Raw genomic sequence first — 16,535 nt, forward strand, 5'->3', positions numbered from 1 at the left:
CCTCTCGACTCATTAAAAGTGGTTTTATTACAGGAGTGAAAACTTCATGTGATTTGGTCATTTGTCATTTTGTAGGAAAGGGAAAAAAAAGATTCTCATGCAGCTTCCTTGCTCATGGTTATAAAAATGCACTCTTAGCAGGAGACCTTTTTGTGTATTTTAAATCATTTGACAACCTGAAAAACCTAAGTAGTAATACATTTCTTCAAGCCTCTGAACAAAAAGGTCAAGTTATAGAAAGGATTTCCTTTTTCTAACCCAAAAGTTGGGGGAGGGGGCAAGCAGTAATTCAACATCAGTTTTTGAGTATAGTATAGAGCATATGAACAGAGGGGCTGTTTACCATCCAGCTGTTCAGGAGCTATAGCGTTTATAACTTCCAGGGTAAGTTTGTGTCATGTTGATGGGTACATCATCCGGCTTTTGTCTGCATAAGCAGATAATTTATATCTAGGTTATATCAGTCTAGTATGGTTTACCAGTTCAGGCAATTGAACTGTTACTTTTAGGTTGTAATAATTCCTTCCATGCATTTTTTTTAGTAGTTTTTAACAGAAAAGAGTATTAGGTAAGCCAATCTAAAAGTTCAGCAGGCAGAGAACTGAAGATTTATTCTATAAAAATAATACTGGAAAGATTTTCCTTCATTAACACGCTGGTGTTGGCAAGGATTTTTAAAAATGAATGTTTTCAAACCCATAGGCTGAGGAATATATTTAAATTCTGATCAGTAAAGAATCACCTGTAACTTTTATGAACTGTAAGTAGTTGCACATTCAGTCAGAAGACAGAAGACAATTATTACAGAATCATTCTTTAGAGATATTTAATAGGACACTAAAGACAAGAAACTGGTCTCTTTCTAGTAGCCAGCTTCGGGGAAGTATTTGCCAGCAGTTATCCAAGTCAGGTTTCTATACTGCCTTAACGTTAAGTACAGTATAGCCGTTGACTTTAGTGACACATTTGCAAAACAGAACTGTAAGGTCTTCCAAATGCAGACTGTTAGGAACCAAGAAAGCTGGAGTCTCATCTGCAGTCATGAGTACCGGCTGCGGGGCTTGGGAAAGCCGGCATTTACAAACTGAAGATTTTTTTTTTTTAAAGATCTTATTTATTTATTCTACAGAGATAGAGATAGCCAGTGAGAGAGGGAACACAAGCAGGGGGAGTGGGAGAGGAAGAAGCAGGCTCATAGCAGAGGAGCCTGATGTGGGGCTCGATCCCATAACGCCGGGATCACGCCCTGAGCCGAAGGCAGACGCTTAACCGCTGTGCCACCCAGGCGCCCCAACAAACTGTAGATTTTTAAACCACATTGTAAAAACACACGTCTCTAGTCTAATGCTAATTACTAATGAATTCCTACTTACAAAGTCATTTTTATCAAATCCATCTATTAACAGTTTTATGTTTTAATGATTTTTATAGAGATCTTTCCTCCCTTTTAGATTTTAAATTCTTTGAAACCCATTTTGAAGCTCCTGCATGTCAGCAAAGGTTCAAGGTACTGAGGCTACCTAGAAGAATCAGGACAGTCCCTGCCCTGCATCCATCCACCAGATGACTAGATACATTTTGCCAGGCACTTTGGATAAGACACTGAAGGAATCAGACAGGGATCCTTGCCCTCCTGGCGCAAATAAGCAGAAAGTATAATCCAAGACGTTAGTGCTGTTACAGAGGTATAAATATATGACGAGGACCCTAGGTCGTGGCACCTGCCTGCCTTGAGGAGAAACAGCTTAACTAAGGTGACACTTCAGCTGCTCGTGGGGTACAGCTGGGCGTTGTGCCAGACCAAGACAGACACCTCGAGCAAAGGCAGACCGCAGAAGGGCTTGGCTGCTCTGTGGGAAACAATGAGTTTAGTGTGGCAAAAAGTAGGATGCGCGGGTAAGTGATGAGTCTGGGAAGGTGGTGAGGCCAGACTGGTGAGGGCTCTCCTATGCCAGCCTCAGTAGTTCAGATTGCATCAGGACCCAAAGGATTTTAAGCAGGAAAGGGGAAGTTCTTGTTTTGTTTTTTTTGTAAAGCTGTAACATTATCAGCATAGAGAAAGAACTAAAAGGGAGATGGGTGCCAGGAATCATACTGATTTCACACAATACTATGCAGGTAAGTTCCAACTGAGTAGTTAAGAGGAAAATTCTGTAGTTTACTAAGAAAATTGGGTCAATTTAAATGTTAATATATTTGCTTTTAGCACATTTTAATTTAGATAAAAATTTAGTCTATATTAAGCACGGTTGTTCCATTATGATTATATAAAACTTCCAGTTAATCTCTAAATCCTATTCATATTTAAGAAACCCATACCAGGGACAAAAATATTAACGAATATTTAAATGTTTAATTTGGATTTTAGAACTTTCTAATTCATGTACAAAAACATCTATATATAGTATTGCTAGAGAACAGTACTACTGATTATTATTCTAGGCACAGAAACTGAAAGATTTGACACTTGGGCTAGTCTTGGTCTTGCAGGGAAAAAGGACAGGAGAAAAAGCATCTCTCCAACCCCCACCCCGATAACCATACGTTGTTCCAAGTAAATAACTTCTAACTTCCTTTGCTGTCATTGTGCTGGTCATGACGTGGCAATTTCTTGCTGCTTCTGGGACTAATTCTCTTAGCAGTGGCTTTCAAATTTTGCTATACCCACAATACCACATACCTTGTGACTCAGCACACATGTACAGATATAAAACCCAAACAGAAATGAAACAGTACTTCCCTAAGTGCAATGTACTTTTCCTTTTCTTACAATTTTCTGAAAGCTCATCATGAGCCGCTAATGAATGCATAATGACCCACAGTTTAAAAGAACTCTTCATTTTCACTGGGTTAGTTCCATTAGTTGTGGTTGACATAATGTGGGCTGATTTTCAAATGTATTTGAATCTGGACCTTGGCTCTAGTTACATGCAAGACAGCCCCAGAAATTTGTCTCAAATCACTCATTTTACATATCATAACAGTTAAACTTTTCTGTTGATAGTGCTAAAAACCTTACACCTGTTAAGCTGCTTATGTGAAAAGTGCTAGTACAATGGTTTCCTTTATGTGGAAACGAATACCTTTAAAACTGAGCATGTACTTGGAAATTTAACCATCCATTTTGTTTTGTTTTGTTTTCTTTTAGTCAAATACTGGAGATAATGTCAGCCGTAAGAGAGCAGGATCCATTGGAATTAGCCAATACACTATATAACAACACCATTAAAATATTTTTTTCCTGACATGTAATTGGTATGTTCTTTCCATTTCCCATCATGTATGTAAAATTTCATGGTAAAACTTACTGAAAGATTGAATAAAGGAATTCTCTGGAAGTCGTCTAAAAAGGTATTCCATATTACTACATACCATCCCCCTCACTTTTATCCATCAAGTCAGATCAGAATTTCAGTATCAATTAAGGTCTTAGTTTATAACAACAAAAATTCCCAGTAATTCATTTTGTAATCTCTTCAAAAGTCTGAAAGGACAATTTTATGTCAACGCTGCAAACAGAATGGCCAGCAAACATACTGGTTTTATTTACATCAAAATTAAACAATTAGCACATTCTGGTTTTTATACCAAAGTTTAGTTGATAAAAGCCTGTTTCTCAACTCTTACACAATCTCTGGATCATGACTTTCGAACCCAGCTCAACCGCGTGCTACACTCAAACTTCCAAAAAAGTCTCTTCTGGCAGCCTATTTTCTCCTTCGTTTTAAAATACTCTACATATAGCTTTTATCCTCTGGTCCAAATTATTTCCTTGGCTTAATGTGGTTTCCTCTGATTTGCATTTTCATTTTCCCACCCATTTTAAAGAAAACTAGGGTCCAGAGTTAGATACTTTTATATGCTTTCATTGAGGAATCTTTGGCACAGTTGACGCACTGTATTATCATTACATCTATTAAAAAGCTATTTGTTCAAATTTTGTCATAAAAACGTGAAAACATTTTATTCTATGTACAATAATGTACACAAATTTAAATAGGTCACCAAAGAGACCAGAAGTAATTAAAGAGGTATATTTACAGCAGCACATCACAGTAAACGGAAAACCATTCACAGATTCAACATGGATACTGTTTTTGTGCTTGGTTACACACTGAAGTGAAGCATATTACTCCATTTTGGACGAACTGAATTTTAAACAAATAACCTCAATGATTAGTAAACGCTCTGTTAATCAGTATCATCAAGCTCTTCAGCTGCTGGGCCTGTGTGCTGAATCACCCCGTTTCTTTCTCTCTCAACATCATCATCACAATCTGTACTGTCATCTTCGTTCAATTCCCTGTCAGATTCAGCAGCAGCTTCTCTCACAGCTTCCTCTGGATTTTCATTGGGTGCAATAAATCCATTGTTGTTAGATATATTTGAATTATCCTTAATATCATCTTCGATGTACACTTTCTGATGGCACATTGGACAAGTATCTTGGATGTACAGCCATTTCCGAAGGCAAAGTGCATGGAAATAATGATTACATGGTGTGATGCGAGCAGATGTTGTAAACTCATGATAGCAGATTGCACATACATCATCTATTTCTTGCAAGCGGCTCCCTTTTATTTCAGGAAGTGAATTAATTTTCTTAACAGCAGTCCTACGATTCATGAATGTCTTCCAGCCATTTTTTGCTTGTAAGTAGATGTTAAAATATGCATGTAGACACATCATACAAGCCCGAATTTTGCTTCCTGACTCAAACATCATAGTGTAAGCTCCATTTCCAAACATTACTACTCCGAATATAAATTCAATAATATTGCCTGTTGAACGAACATAGTAGACATAATCATCAAGCTTTTCCCAAAGGACATTATAGTAGCCATCAATCATGAATAACGTATACACAGTGAGAGAAACAATTACTTTTAAGCAGAGTTCCACGCAAAAGGCTGTAACTGCGAACAACCATGTATTTAGTGCATAGTGATGCCAAAGAACATAACTGAGTAAAACAGGAAGAACGAACAGGCAAGCAGAGACAAAGAGCACAGGAAAATGTCTACGGAAAGATGACACATGAGAGGCACTGAGAGACATTAATACAGGGTCTGTCATTCCGTGGATGAAATGCAGGACTGCAGTTAATAAAAGGCACATGTTTCTACTTAAGCGAATAAGTCTCTCTTCCGGTCTTAGCCCACTTAAGCCAGTCTGAAGAGCCAAAATAAAAAATAAAACAGGTGCTACGAAGCCAAGCCGCCTGTCATCTTCTTCAGTTGATCCAATAAAGGCCAATATTCCAAGGCCCAAATAATGGGCTACTGAGGAAATTACAGCACTCATGCCCAGTACGGTTAGTGTAGAATCACACCCACTAATTATAAGATTGCAAACGAGGTCCCAGAAATCGTCCCAAGAAATAAAGAAGGAATCCGTTTCATTTGCCATCCTTAAAATGTACATCAACACTGTAGCCTGAGCTGTAATTCTTGTTAGCCAAAAGACTCTCAGTATATCTGGGAAACGAATCCTCTTCCATGTGTCCTCCATTAATAGCTGTAATCCATAAATTCGATACATGTGCCTCACTAACAGATAAACATATCGTGTAGAATAATAAAACCACTTAAGTTTCACTGCCAAGACAAGCACTGTGTTTAATGTGAGAATCAAGGAAGAAGTAAAAACCAAAGTCTCTCGGATGTGTAATGGTAGCTCTGTGATTAAGCCTATTACAGGAACCAAGAGATCCAAAATAATTAATTGTGAATAGATGGAATGAATTTGTAGTAGTGTAATGTATCCAATTCCTAAGGTTAGCTGTAGAACGATGAGTGCCATCCATAGCGAGGGCCCTTTTCGAGGAAGCAGCTCAATTCCGAAAGCTGATGCGTTGTAGGCACCATAGAAGTCAATGTGCAAAGAAGCATAATAATTTACCAACACTGAAGTTGCAGCTAATAGAAAGGCTGAACTGTACATGTAAAACTTGAAAAGTGATCGTTGTGACAAGATCAGAACAATACTGGATACAAATATACCTAAAAAAAATAAGAAGGAAAAAAAGGTCATTTGAATGCAACATTTTTTTAAAAGATTTTCTTTATTTGAGAGAGCGAGCGTACGTGCGAGCAAAAGCGGGGTAAGGGGCAGAGGGAGAAGCAGACCCCAGCTGAGCAGGAAGCCTCATGCAGGGCTCAATCCCAGGACCCCGAGATCATGACCTGAGCCAAAGGCAGACACTTAACCAACTGAGCCACCCAGGTGCTCCTTAAATACAACTTTTTAAAGAATGTTTTTGTACTAAGTTATGCCCTTCTTCCCTTAATTAGGAAATACAATATTTTCAAAGTTATGAACATTAAGTCTCAAAACAATTTAGGCTTAAAGGCCAAGAGAGGTTTTGTAAAGTCAGGAGTTCAATAGAACAGATCATACTATTTTTTAAAATCTTATTCCTTAAAGTTCCAAATTCTAGTAGTACTATATATCCAGACACCAGATTAATAGATTATCTCCAAGATTAGTTAGTGATACCTACATTTTAACAAGTTTTTAAATCTTGAAAGAATATGTCCTTTATAATTTCATAACCACTAAAAATATTTAAAACAATTCCATTACTTTAAAATACATTAAGAATCAAGAATAACCAAAATGCAAATATTTGTTCCTATTAAATCTCAGATTTCTTTTTCTTAGAAGTGTTCTTTAGGAAATTGAGTTTAACTTTTATACTTACACCTAAAGCCTTCTTTTTCTCAAACAGTGAACTCCAGCTGGCTTTTATTTTTCCTGCTCCTTAAATTTGTGCATTCTCCCATGAGTCCAAATTCAGGGGTTTTCCCCCCCTATATACTTTCCTACAGATTCCAGAAACATCATCCAAGTTCCTTTTCCTGTACATTACTGTATCTCGTACTACAAACAGTCAAACCTTTTTATTGTTCTTCGAATTACAAAAAGTAACATTCAGAAAACCAAAACATGTTTTAAAAAATGGAGTAAGTCCCCCCCCCACTCCATATGTAACCAAGTACAGTGGGATGTGTGTGATGTGCATCCAGCACCATCTTCCTCTGTGCTCTGACAAATTTTGTGAGGTCACAATAAACATTATTGCCCAAGGTTTCAATATGGAAAGGATATCTAAAAATTCACCTGGTTCCACTTCTAGTTACAACTGCAACACTCAAAATCTCTAAAACCTAACTGACTTCAAATAACTCTTGAGATTTCCAATTTCAGTTAAAAGTACCATTATTCTCTTAATGGCACCTCTAGTCCCGCACCCTAAAACTCTGACAGTTATTTGCCAATTCTACTAACACCTGTTACCTCCCTTTTCTCAGTGACACCAACCTGTTAGCTGGTCTCTAAAAACTCTTATCCAAATCTATCTACAATCCCATCTATCCAAAGTGCCTTTCTTCACTTCTTTGCTCAAAAGCAGCAGCCCTTGAAATTACTATCAACAAAAATCCACATTCCTTGTCCAAACACTCAAGGATCCAATGTGGTATTCCTCCCAACACACACACCACTCCAGACTTTCTGCAACACACCCCTTTCTCGGCCATAACTGCAGCTATGTTTACATTCTTCTCTTGCTTGGTATGGTGAGCTTCCCAAAGCCCGGACTGTTCAAATCCTACCCATCCAATAGACCATTTTCTCTGATCGTTACTGATCTTTCAAATTACCAACAGAACTCAGTGAAAGGCCCAATACTCACACACTACCGGATACTGTAGTTTGTAGTTATCTGAGGAGGTCATCCACCCCGTTATATAATGTATCCCTGTAATAGCAAGCAAGGATCCTACCTTGCACATTATGAATCCCAAAATATTCTGCAGAAAATAAATTATTTCATTGTTCATTTAAATAACACTGGGGAAATGTTAATGTAAAATTCTGGATTATATTTTTAAAGGCAACCACAAAAAACAGCCCACATGGAAATTGAAACCTATGAAAAGCTAAGACAAAGCTGAGAAACCAGAGCTTGGAGTACAGCAAAAGCAGCAAACCCCAAATTAAACATCATCTATCCACCCTATTTCAGCACGTAATCAAGAAAAGACACTGCATATTATGATGGAGGCATTTTACAACCTATTGCATATAAAAGCAAGGGCTAGTTATTCTAAATGATGGCTATGCCCATGAACTTAAAATTTATCCTGTGCCAACCTGTCAGGTTATTTGTGAAAAGGAGAACAAAAGGACACAATCACGTGAAAGACACATGAGTCTCTGTGTAAGAACCACCTGATTCCTGGAGCAAATGGGCCACTAATAATCTCCCAAAGAGCTGACAGCTGGGAATAGGTCCTTTCAATAGAAAATAACTTTTTTTTTTGGAGGTTTAGAAACATTTTCATGTAAGGTAACAGGGAATGGAATTAACTCAGCCACTATATGTAATCTTGCTTTCTCTCCATAGAAAAAAGTCAGTATTTTTCCTGAGACAAAACTTAATCTCCTAAAACAAGTCAAAACAAAACCCAAATAACCTCAGTTCTATTTTATGCCACTTAAAAAAGGAGAAAGCCAAACAGGGACTGTAAAGTGTTTTTGTCAACTTGCTATTCACTAAGGGGTAAATTAATCTTTACCTGTGACTACTCATGAACTCTGCTGTAATTTATAAACCAGTCCTTTTTATTCTAATAGCTTTTTTCCCTGAAGCTTATTTTTACACACAAATGAAGGAATGATTTGATTTTTAGAAACATTTCTGTAGAAAAAGTGCTATTTTGCTTCATGCAAACGTCTGAAAGGGAAAAGGGGGAGAAGATGCTAGACAGCACAGTGAGACTATCCTCAAAGTCTGTATGTATCCTAGCAAGTAACAATAAGACACCACTCTTCTTGGGGCGCGTGGGTGGCTCAGAGAGTTAAGCGGCTGCACTGGCTCAGGCCATGATCGCCAGGTCCTGGGATGGAGTCCCACTTAGGGCTCCCGGCTCAGCAGGGAGTCTGCTTCTGCCTCTCCCCCTGCTCATGCTCTCTCCGTCTCAAATGAATTAAAAAAAAAAAAAAAGATACCACTCTTCTCTTGATTAAAATTATACCCCAAGACATAATAATGATGAAATACTTCAAGAATAGTATAAAATTATTTTAATTCTACCCAAAAGTTGCATGTATGTAAGGTGCTTACATTTTCCTTTTATACTCATGTTCCTACATATGGAATGTAGGAAAAATCAGCTCTCATTTCATAGAAAAAGCCAACGTGCCAAGTAACAAGTCTCTCAAGTAACATTCCCCCTTATCGCCTTTAGGGAGTATTGTCAATAGCATCAAACTTTGTTGCATTTTCACAACTTCAGATATAAAACTCTTGGTATTTATCCTAGAGGCCTAAGAAAATGAAGCCCAGGGGTAGAGTTTCTCATTAGGATTTAAGAGTGATCTGAAGAAGCAATCAAGACTATAAATGCTACTTTATGAAGAAAAAAATCACCGTGGGACCCAGGAGAAGAGAAGTAACTGAAAGCACATCTCAGGGATGCAGCTCTCCAGTGATGCGAGTGTCACTGAAGTCCTCAGGGTAGGAAAACAGGCAAGTACCAAAATCAATTCAGGAGCTTTGAAGATACATAGAACTCAATTCAAGAGAGTTGAGGACCTTTGCAATTTGACTACCAAAAATAAGCAAACAAAACAAACACTACCAGGCACGGTGTACAAGAAAGCATTTAACCCGTTTATGTGTAAAAACACATTCATACCTTCTTTAACCTTGCCTGGAAACTTAGGACTAAAAACTAGAAGGAACTAAGACAAAACACTTATAACTCTCCGGGTATCTTCCAATACCTTCTAAACATGATCTAAAGAAAACTGTGGAAAAACATTTAAATGCCTACAAAGATGGAACAGCACAGAAATGTTATGATTACCCTAATCCAAAGGGAGCCCTCAGCAACGAAATGTCGACAAAGTAAATAAAATACCTTGAAATGTTAATCTATAGGTATACTTGATAAAATAAACCAGAGTATAAAGAAAATTTTTCCGTCAAACTCTCATTTTGGGTTAAAAACGGTATTCTAACTCTTTTATTAATAAGAACACTAAGTTTTTGCTTCTAAGATTTTTAACATGTTTTTACTAAAAAGAAATCTGAATATAATTTTTTAAAGTAAAACTTAGAGGTATTAGAGGAAGAATAAAGTTTTGCATAAATAAACATACATTCATAAACACATTCTTTTTTGCTTTTACCGAAAGGGGATCTCATTGTAAAAGTGGAGTTTTTTTTTTACCTTTAGGAAAAAAAAGGCATTTCTGATTACTTATCAAAGAGGGCATCTTCTAATTTATTGGCCCATTCATCCGTCTTCCTCTGAATTGCCAATTTATCTTTTTTGTCCATTTATCTATGGAGTTGTTTTTCCTTCTTGAATTACAGACACTTAAAAATATTCTGACTACAAATTCTTTGTCAGTTACCTGTAATGCAAATATCTTCTCCAGGTATGTGGCTAGTCTTTTCATGTTTCTGATTTTTTAGGTTTTTAATTTTAATACTGTTGGATTTATCAATATTTATAAATTTACTTTCATGTATATATACGTATATATGTGTAGATTTATGTGTGTTTGCTTTTTTTTTCTTTTTTTTTTTAAGAGGGGTAGAGGGGCAGTGGAAAAAGGAGAGAGACTCTTAAGCAGGCTCCACACCCGGCACTAAGCCCGATGCAGGGCTCAACATCAGAACCCTGAGATTATGACCTGAACCAAAATAAGAGTCAGACGCTTACCTGACTGAGCTACCCAGGCACCCTGACTTTCATATATATTTTATTTGTCAGAGAGAGTGCGCTCAAGAGAGAGCGCACAAGCAGGGGGATGGGCAAGCAGGGGGAGGGGCAAGCAGAAGGAGGGGCAGGCTCCCCGCTGAGCAAGGAGCCTGATGCAGGACTATCCTAGGACCCAGGGATCATGACCTGAGCCAAAGGCAGATGCTTAACCGACTGAGCCATCCAGGCATCCGACTTTCATATATTTTTAAAGAATTTCTCCCTTCTCTAAGATTAAAAAAACCTCTATATTCTCCTTTATTTTCTTCTAAAAATTTTAAAGTTCTGCTTTTCACATTTAGGTACTAAGCCACTTAGAATTGTTTATATATTGGTAGTTAGGAATCCAGTATAATATTTTCCATATAACTAAATGACCATTACCTGAATAGTCTGTATTTACCTCAATGTATACACTCCAGTTCTGCCTTTGAAACACATCAAGTTTCTCTATATACATGGGTGCTCTGTTTCTGGGCTTTCCATTCAGTGCTATTGGTCTATTTGTCTATCTCAGCGATTCTTAACAAAGATCAGCTTTTGCACCAACCCACCTCCCTACCTCCACACCAGGCATTGGGCAATATCTAAATATCCAGAGACATTCTGAGCAATCACAAAAGGGGAAGAGGGGTGCTAGTGGGTATGCAATGGGTAGAAGACAAGGATGCTAAAAATCCTACAGTTCGCAGAACAGCACCTCCCACCTCCCCAAGAATTACCCAGTCCAAAGTGTCAATAGTGTTGCTGAGAAGTCTTAATCTATCCCTGTCAAAATTACTACTGCTTCAGTGGTTTTCACTTCAAAGGTTTTCGGAGTTCTTTCTACAGCACCAAAATAACTTTCTTTTCAAAAACTTCATTATTGTATGTCTAAACCTAATACAGAGAACAGATTCCCTTTTAATAGATATTTAAATAATTTATGTTGTTATGACCAATGATGCTGCAACGAAAATCCTTTCCCATAGTCTTTGAACAAGTACATCTATGTCTCTAGGTCAAATTCTTACAATTGTGAGTCAAAAGGTGTATGATGAATTTCAGTACCTAGCGCCAAATGCCTTTGCATAGAAGTGACAGCATACCAAAACGGTATAACTTTACTCATTTCCCCACACCTTTGACAAACTAGTTTTTATTTGAACACTGAACTCTTCAACCAATCTGATAACTGAAATTTTGTTCTGACTGCATTTCTTTCATTATAAATGAAGCGGAGTTATTTTTCTTTTGCTTACTGACCATCTGCATTTCATTTATTGGGAACTGCTTATCCTGGGCCCATTTTCTCCGGGAGTATAAATTTTTCTTAATGACAGAGTAAAATTTTTATTCGATCTCATACAATGTGAATAGTATCCTCAGTGTGTCATTTTTAAGAGTTAAAAAAATATTTTGTCATAAAAAAGTTTTTCATTTTTATGTATTTATCAAATTTTCCTTTGTAATTTTGGGGTTTTCTTGTATACTTAAAAAGGACTTTCCACTTCAATGAGTTATCATTACATGAATAATACTATTAAAACAAACTTCTATGCTTGTATTTTCTGCCTTGGATTTAGATTTGTTAATTCAGCATTATGCTGCACTGGGTTGTGTTTCATTTAGCATTTAACACCTCCTAAGAATAGCTTAATATTCTTAAATACTCTATATATCGTGATTTGATTTTATTTGGATCTCTAAAATGAGATGCTTTATATTCTGATCTGCTGAAATTCTCACATTAGTTTGATACCAAAAGTGCAGTGGTAGTATTTTTTTGTAGGGGGAGGAGAGTAAATTCTTGAGAGACGAGATATAAATTTGGTAATGCTTTTTACTTAGAGAATAGATTTCCATTTTTACAACTTCATTTTAAAGAAAAAGGTGAGACTGACAAGTTTTGAGATTTATATATAGTAATACTGACGTCTACAATTATTAAAAAAAAAAACTAACCAGGTGTAGAACAATTAATTTCAACTATCCTTTAGTATCTTTTACACACAAACCTATCACTATCAATAACAACAAGAGCTGCCTCATTGAATAGGCCTCAAATATTGAAGACATTTGTTTTTATTCAGGGGGAATTTTTAGCAACAAAACCAGTTTTTAAGAATTTTATCATTCTCAGGGCACCTCGATGGTGTAGTCTGTTAAGCGTCTGATTCTTGGTTTCCGCTCAGGTCATTATCCCAGGGTCATGAGATCAAGCCCCACCTCAGGCTCTGCACTCAGTAGGGAGTCTACTTGGGATTCTCTCCCTCTCCCGCTTGTGCATTCTCTCCCTCCCTCTCTCTCTAAATAAATAAATAAATCTTTAAAAAAAAAGAATTTTATCATTCTCACAAATGTGAAAAATTAGCAAACTACACTGGCATAATGTAAGGTGCGGTCCAGGTAATAGATTTGGAAAAAATATTTCTCACAAAGTGTAAACAAAAATTCTAGGAGCAAAGCACCAAAATTACGTTGATGCCTTCAAAAGACCAAAATATCTGTACTGGTATGGTCTTAATTGAAGTATAGATATTTTTTTTTTTTTAAGTTATCAGGTTTAAGAGCTAACACTTAGTAGCCTTTACTAGGTCCCAGGTACTATTCTAAGAGCTTACACCCTAACTCATTTATTGTCCTTAACACCTTATGACAGACCATCATTGCCCATCTTTAAAAATGTAAAGGTAAAAAAAGAGAGGTACAGAGCAGTTAAATAACTTGCCTGAGGTCACATTCTACTTTAACTTGTCGAATACTAACTTCCATGATTTACTACAAAAATAAGCATGAATTACAAGGAAAATACCAAAATTACTGTTCAGTGTTCTTAAACTACAAATGATTTAATTAAGGAAAATACTCCCTTTTCCTTAAAGCTCCTTAGCCTAAAGCTCAACTCTAAGAGCACTGCATTAAAGCACCTGGTCACAAAGGGACTGTCAGAGGATATGCAGTCACAGACCAAAAGAATATTCTAGGCAGTGGCTACACTATTTGCCAATGAATAGATGAATCCCCTCAAACACGGCTATTTTGTTTTTTGTTTTTTTCCTTTACTTTTTTTTTTTTCTCCAAGATGACCTCCTCTCAAAACAGAAACAAGGAAAGTCACCCTCCCCATCCCCTCTTGTCTATGTTATATTCAGTTAGTTTCCAAAGCAGCACTTGGGTTATCCCAAAATTGATAAAGTTCCGTAGAAGTCTGTTAGCTTCTGTTCTCTCTCTAGCAAGCTCTCTCCCAACCTGCGGAGTTGAGGAACAGAAATGATAATTTTTCTCTTGCCTGCACGTGTATCATCAACAAACGTGGGTAGGTATGGCAGGGCAAGAGGGCTGGCAGCTGATCAGGCTCAGCTGGAACCCCTGAGTAACTATACTGAGATAAGAAACTGCCTGTTAATTTATGATCATGATGAGTGGTTTCTAACTGGCAGAAATAAAATGCCTCCCCAACAGGTCCCCCTTACTAATTTCACTTTAACGTTATTTAACTGAAATCACTTCTACCCATGACTACCAGAATTAAGCAAAATACGTTAAGTATGAAACATTAAAACTAGTGAATGCTTTCTTTATAAGCTGCGGTATAACTGACATATAACATACTAGTTTCAGATGTAGAACGTAAAGATTGTATACGCTGTGAAATCACACAGCTCTGCTTTTGCCACAAATAATGAGGGCATTACACTTTTGCAGTGGTAAGTAGGAATGACTGGGATTAAGTAGCTGGTGGGTTACCAAGAAGTCCTGTGCTAAAGAAAGAACATCACATTCACATCTGTTAGTTTTAAGATCTAGCATATGATCATTACTGTATCATTCTGTATCTGGATAGCAGCTGTATGGAGGAGGAAAGTGAACCATCCTTGATGTCAGAAGATTTTTAAGCCTAGGCTCTGAGAACCACTTAATTGCTTTATATCAAAAGCAAAACACAGTAAAACTCTATAGCTCTCAGTCTCCTCATTTAAAAAATGAGATTAACACAATCCACCTCTGAGAGATGTTTAAAGTTTAGGTTAGTGAAAATGATTTACAAAAGTAAAGTACCAAACAAATGTAAAATGTTATTTATTGCCAATAACAAAACTCAACATTTTTTTTTGGAGGAATAAAGAAGCAACAGATGGCTCCTAATTCAGAAAGGCTTGGTAAGGATCTCATCATCAACCCTTCCTCAGCAACACTTCAAAGTCACAAGCCTACTAAAAACTGATCACAAGAATTACCTCATCAACGAAATTTGCCAAGTTTCAATTACTTTAAAAAATTCTTTTATGGATAAATGCAAGTGGTAATGCAAGCGAAGATGGGGAGTGAAACATAAGAGATTTTTAACACTCCATTCATATGCAACAAAGACACTGATTTTCATAAGTCTCTTTTGGAAAAGTCTCATCACTTTCTAGCCACGTTTTTATAGCCATTTTCAATACCTCTCTATTCATGGAAAATTTCAGGACTCGTTACAAGTATCGCCTTCCTCATGAGCATTTTTAGTAATGGTTTCAAGGTCTGACATTCAAAACCCTGTCTCTTTCTTTTGGATGTCATTTACCGCAGATACTTCACGATCACGTGGACCCCGTGGATACAGAAGTGACAACATACGAGTACTCTGCATTTTGGAAAGGGGGAAACTGAGGCTCAGGCTTTGGCACTACAAGTCCAAGGTCACACACGGCGAGATCGGGGCAAACAGTTGCTGTTTTTCTAAGGCTGTCGCATAAGACGCGGCACGCCAAGCACTCATTCCCCAAGAGAAACAGCAGGCAAAGAGCCGCATGCTCACACATCCATGCTTTCTCCCCACCCTCGGTTGCAAAAATGAACAGAGGGCTGACTCTTCAGGAGGACCGCTCCGCTGTCAACTCTGAGACAAGTGTCATCTCTTCTCCCCTCCCAACCTGCAAAGACGCTCCTATTGGCGAAGAAACTGGTTCTCAAACACACATACACACACTGCGCGCGGGCGCCCGATCCCTGCAGCACGTTTCGGCCCTCAAAGCCGTCCCGGGACGCAAGCTACCCCGTTCCCCTTACCAAGGAGCCGGAGGAAGATCTGGAGCCCGATGCAGAACCGGCTTTGGCTGGAATCGTAGTAGGAGTTGAAGATGGCGTCGATGATGTAGAGGCAGGGCACCCGGAGCGCCACCTCGAGCGCCGCCCAGACCTGCTGATGGGCCATCCGCACCTGCTGCTGCGGGGGGCCCACCGCCGCCATGAGCCGCTGCCACACCGGGGCTGGGCGAGCCGGGGAGGGCCGCGCGGGGCAGGGCCCGGGACCGCGGCCAGGGGCGGGGGCTAAGGCGGGCGACTCCGCCCCCGCCCTCCCTCCTCTGCTCTCTTACGGCCCGCCCCGCCGCCCGCTCGCGTCTCTCGAGCTGGAGCAGGCGGCGGAGGCGGCAGCGGCTGAGGCAGCGGCGGCGGCTCCCGGGAGGCCTCTGGGTGTCGGTGTTTCCGGTCGGCTAAGGTCTGGCTCCTCCTCCCTCCAACACCTCCCCCGCCCGCGGAGCCACCATCTTGACCTCGCCCGCCTGCCTCTGCCGTTGCTGCTGTTTGGAGGCCAGGAGGCTGTACCCGCGGTCACGCGAGACCGCGGAGCCCGCGCCGCTGATTGCATCATAATCGGGCGCTGGGGGCGCTCCCCACAACGTCATCACGCACGACGTAGCAATCGTCTCGCAGTGTTGCTATGGTTTCCGCCCACCTTCGCGGCTTTGGCGCCACCTCATGGCGCAGGCGCTCTCCAACAGCCGCGCCCTC

General features: G+C 39.0%; 2 protein-coding genes across 3 annotated transcripts in view; one reads left to right on the forward strand and one right to left on the reverse strand.

Annotated features, from left to right (window-relative positions):
• The window catches only part of TATDN1 (TatD DNase domain containing 1), a 43,888-nt gene extending 40,641 nt beyond the window's left edge, over positions 1 to 3,247 (forward strand). For both annotated transcript variants that reach the window (XM_045805666.2, XM_087864627.1), the window contains one exon: positions 3,149 to 3,247. In XM_045805666.2, coding sequence (XP_045661622.2) covers positions 3,149 to 3,245 — 97 coding nt within the window. In that variant the 3' untranslated portion in view covers positions 3,246 to 3,247. The remainder of the gene's footprint in view (positions 1 to 3,148) is intronic.
• RNF139 (ring finger protein 139) lies at positions 1,092 to 16,347 on the reverse strand. The gene is made up of 2 exons (XM_045805665.2): positions 15,813 to 16,347; positions 1,092 to 6,002 (listed from the first exon to the last, which is right to left on the reverse strand). The coding sequence occupies exons 1-2, from the start codon at positions 15,991 to 15,993 to the stop codon at positions 4,192 to 4,194; spliced, it is 1,992 nt and encodes a 663-aa protein (XP_045661621.1). The 5' UTR covers positions 15,994 to 16,347; the 3' UTR covers positions 1,092 to 4,191.
• Positions 16,348 to 16,535: the final 188 nt, after the last annotated feature.

Source organism: Ursus americanus, chromosome 9, assembly GCF_024610735.1.
Source record: "Ursus americanus isolate L20-20 chromosome 9, mUrsAme1.1.p, whole genome shotgun sequence".
NCBI classification, from domain to species: Eukaryota; Metazoa; Chordata; class Mammalia; order Carnivora; family Ursidae; genus Ursus; species Ursus americanus.

Bases quoted from the DNA above. Each gene is read 5' to 3' on its own strand.
- RNF139 (XM_045805665.2), bottom strand. From the start codon at position 15,993: ATGGCGGCGGTGGGCCCCCCGCAGCAGCAGGTGCGGATGGCCCATCAG. The intron at 6,003-15,812 runs GTAAGGGGAACG...TATTTTTTTTAG, and splicing joins GATCTTCCTCCGGCTCCTTG to GTATATTTGTATCCAGTATT.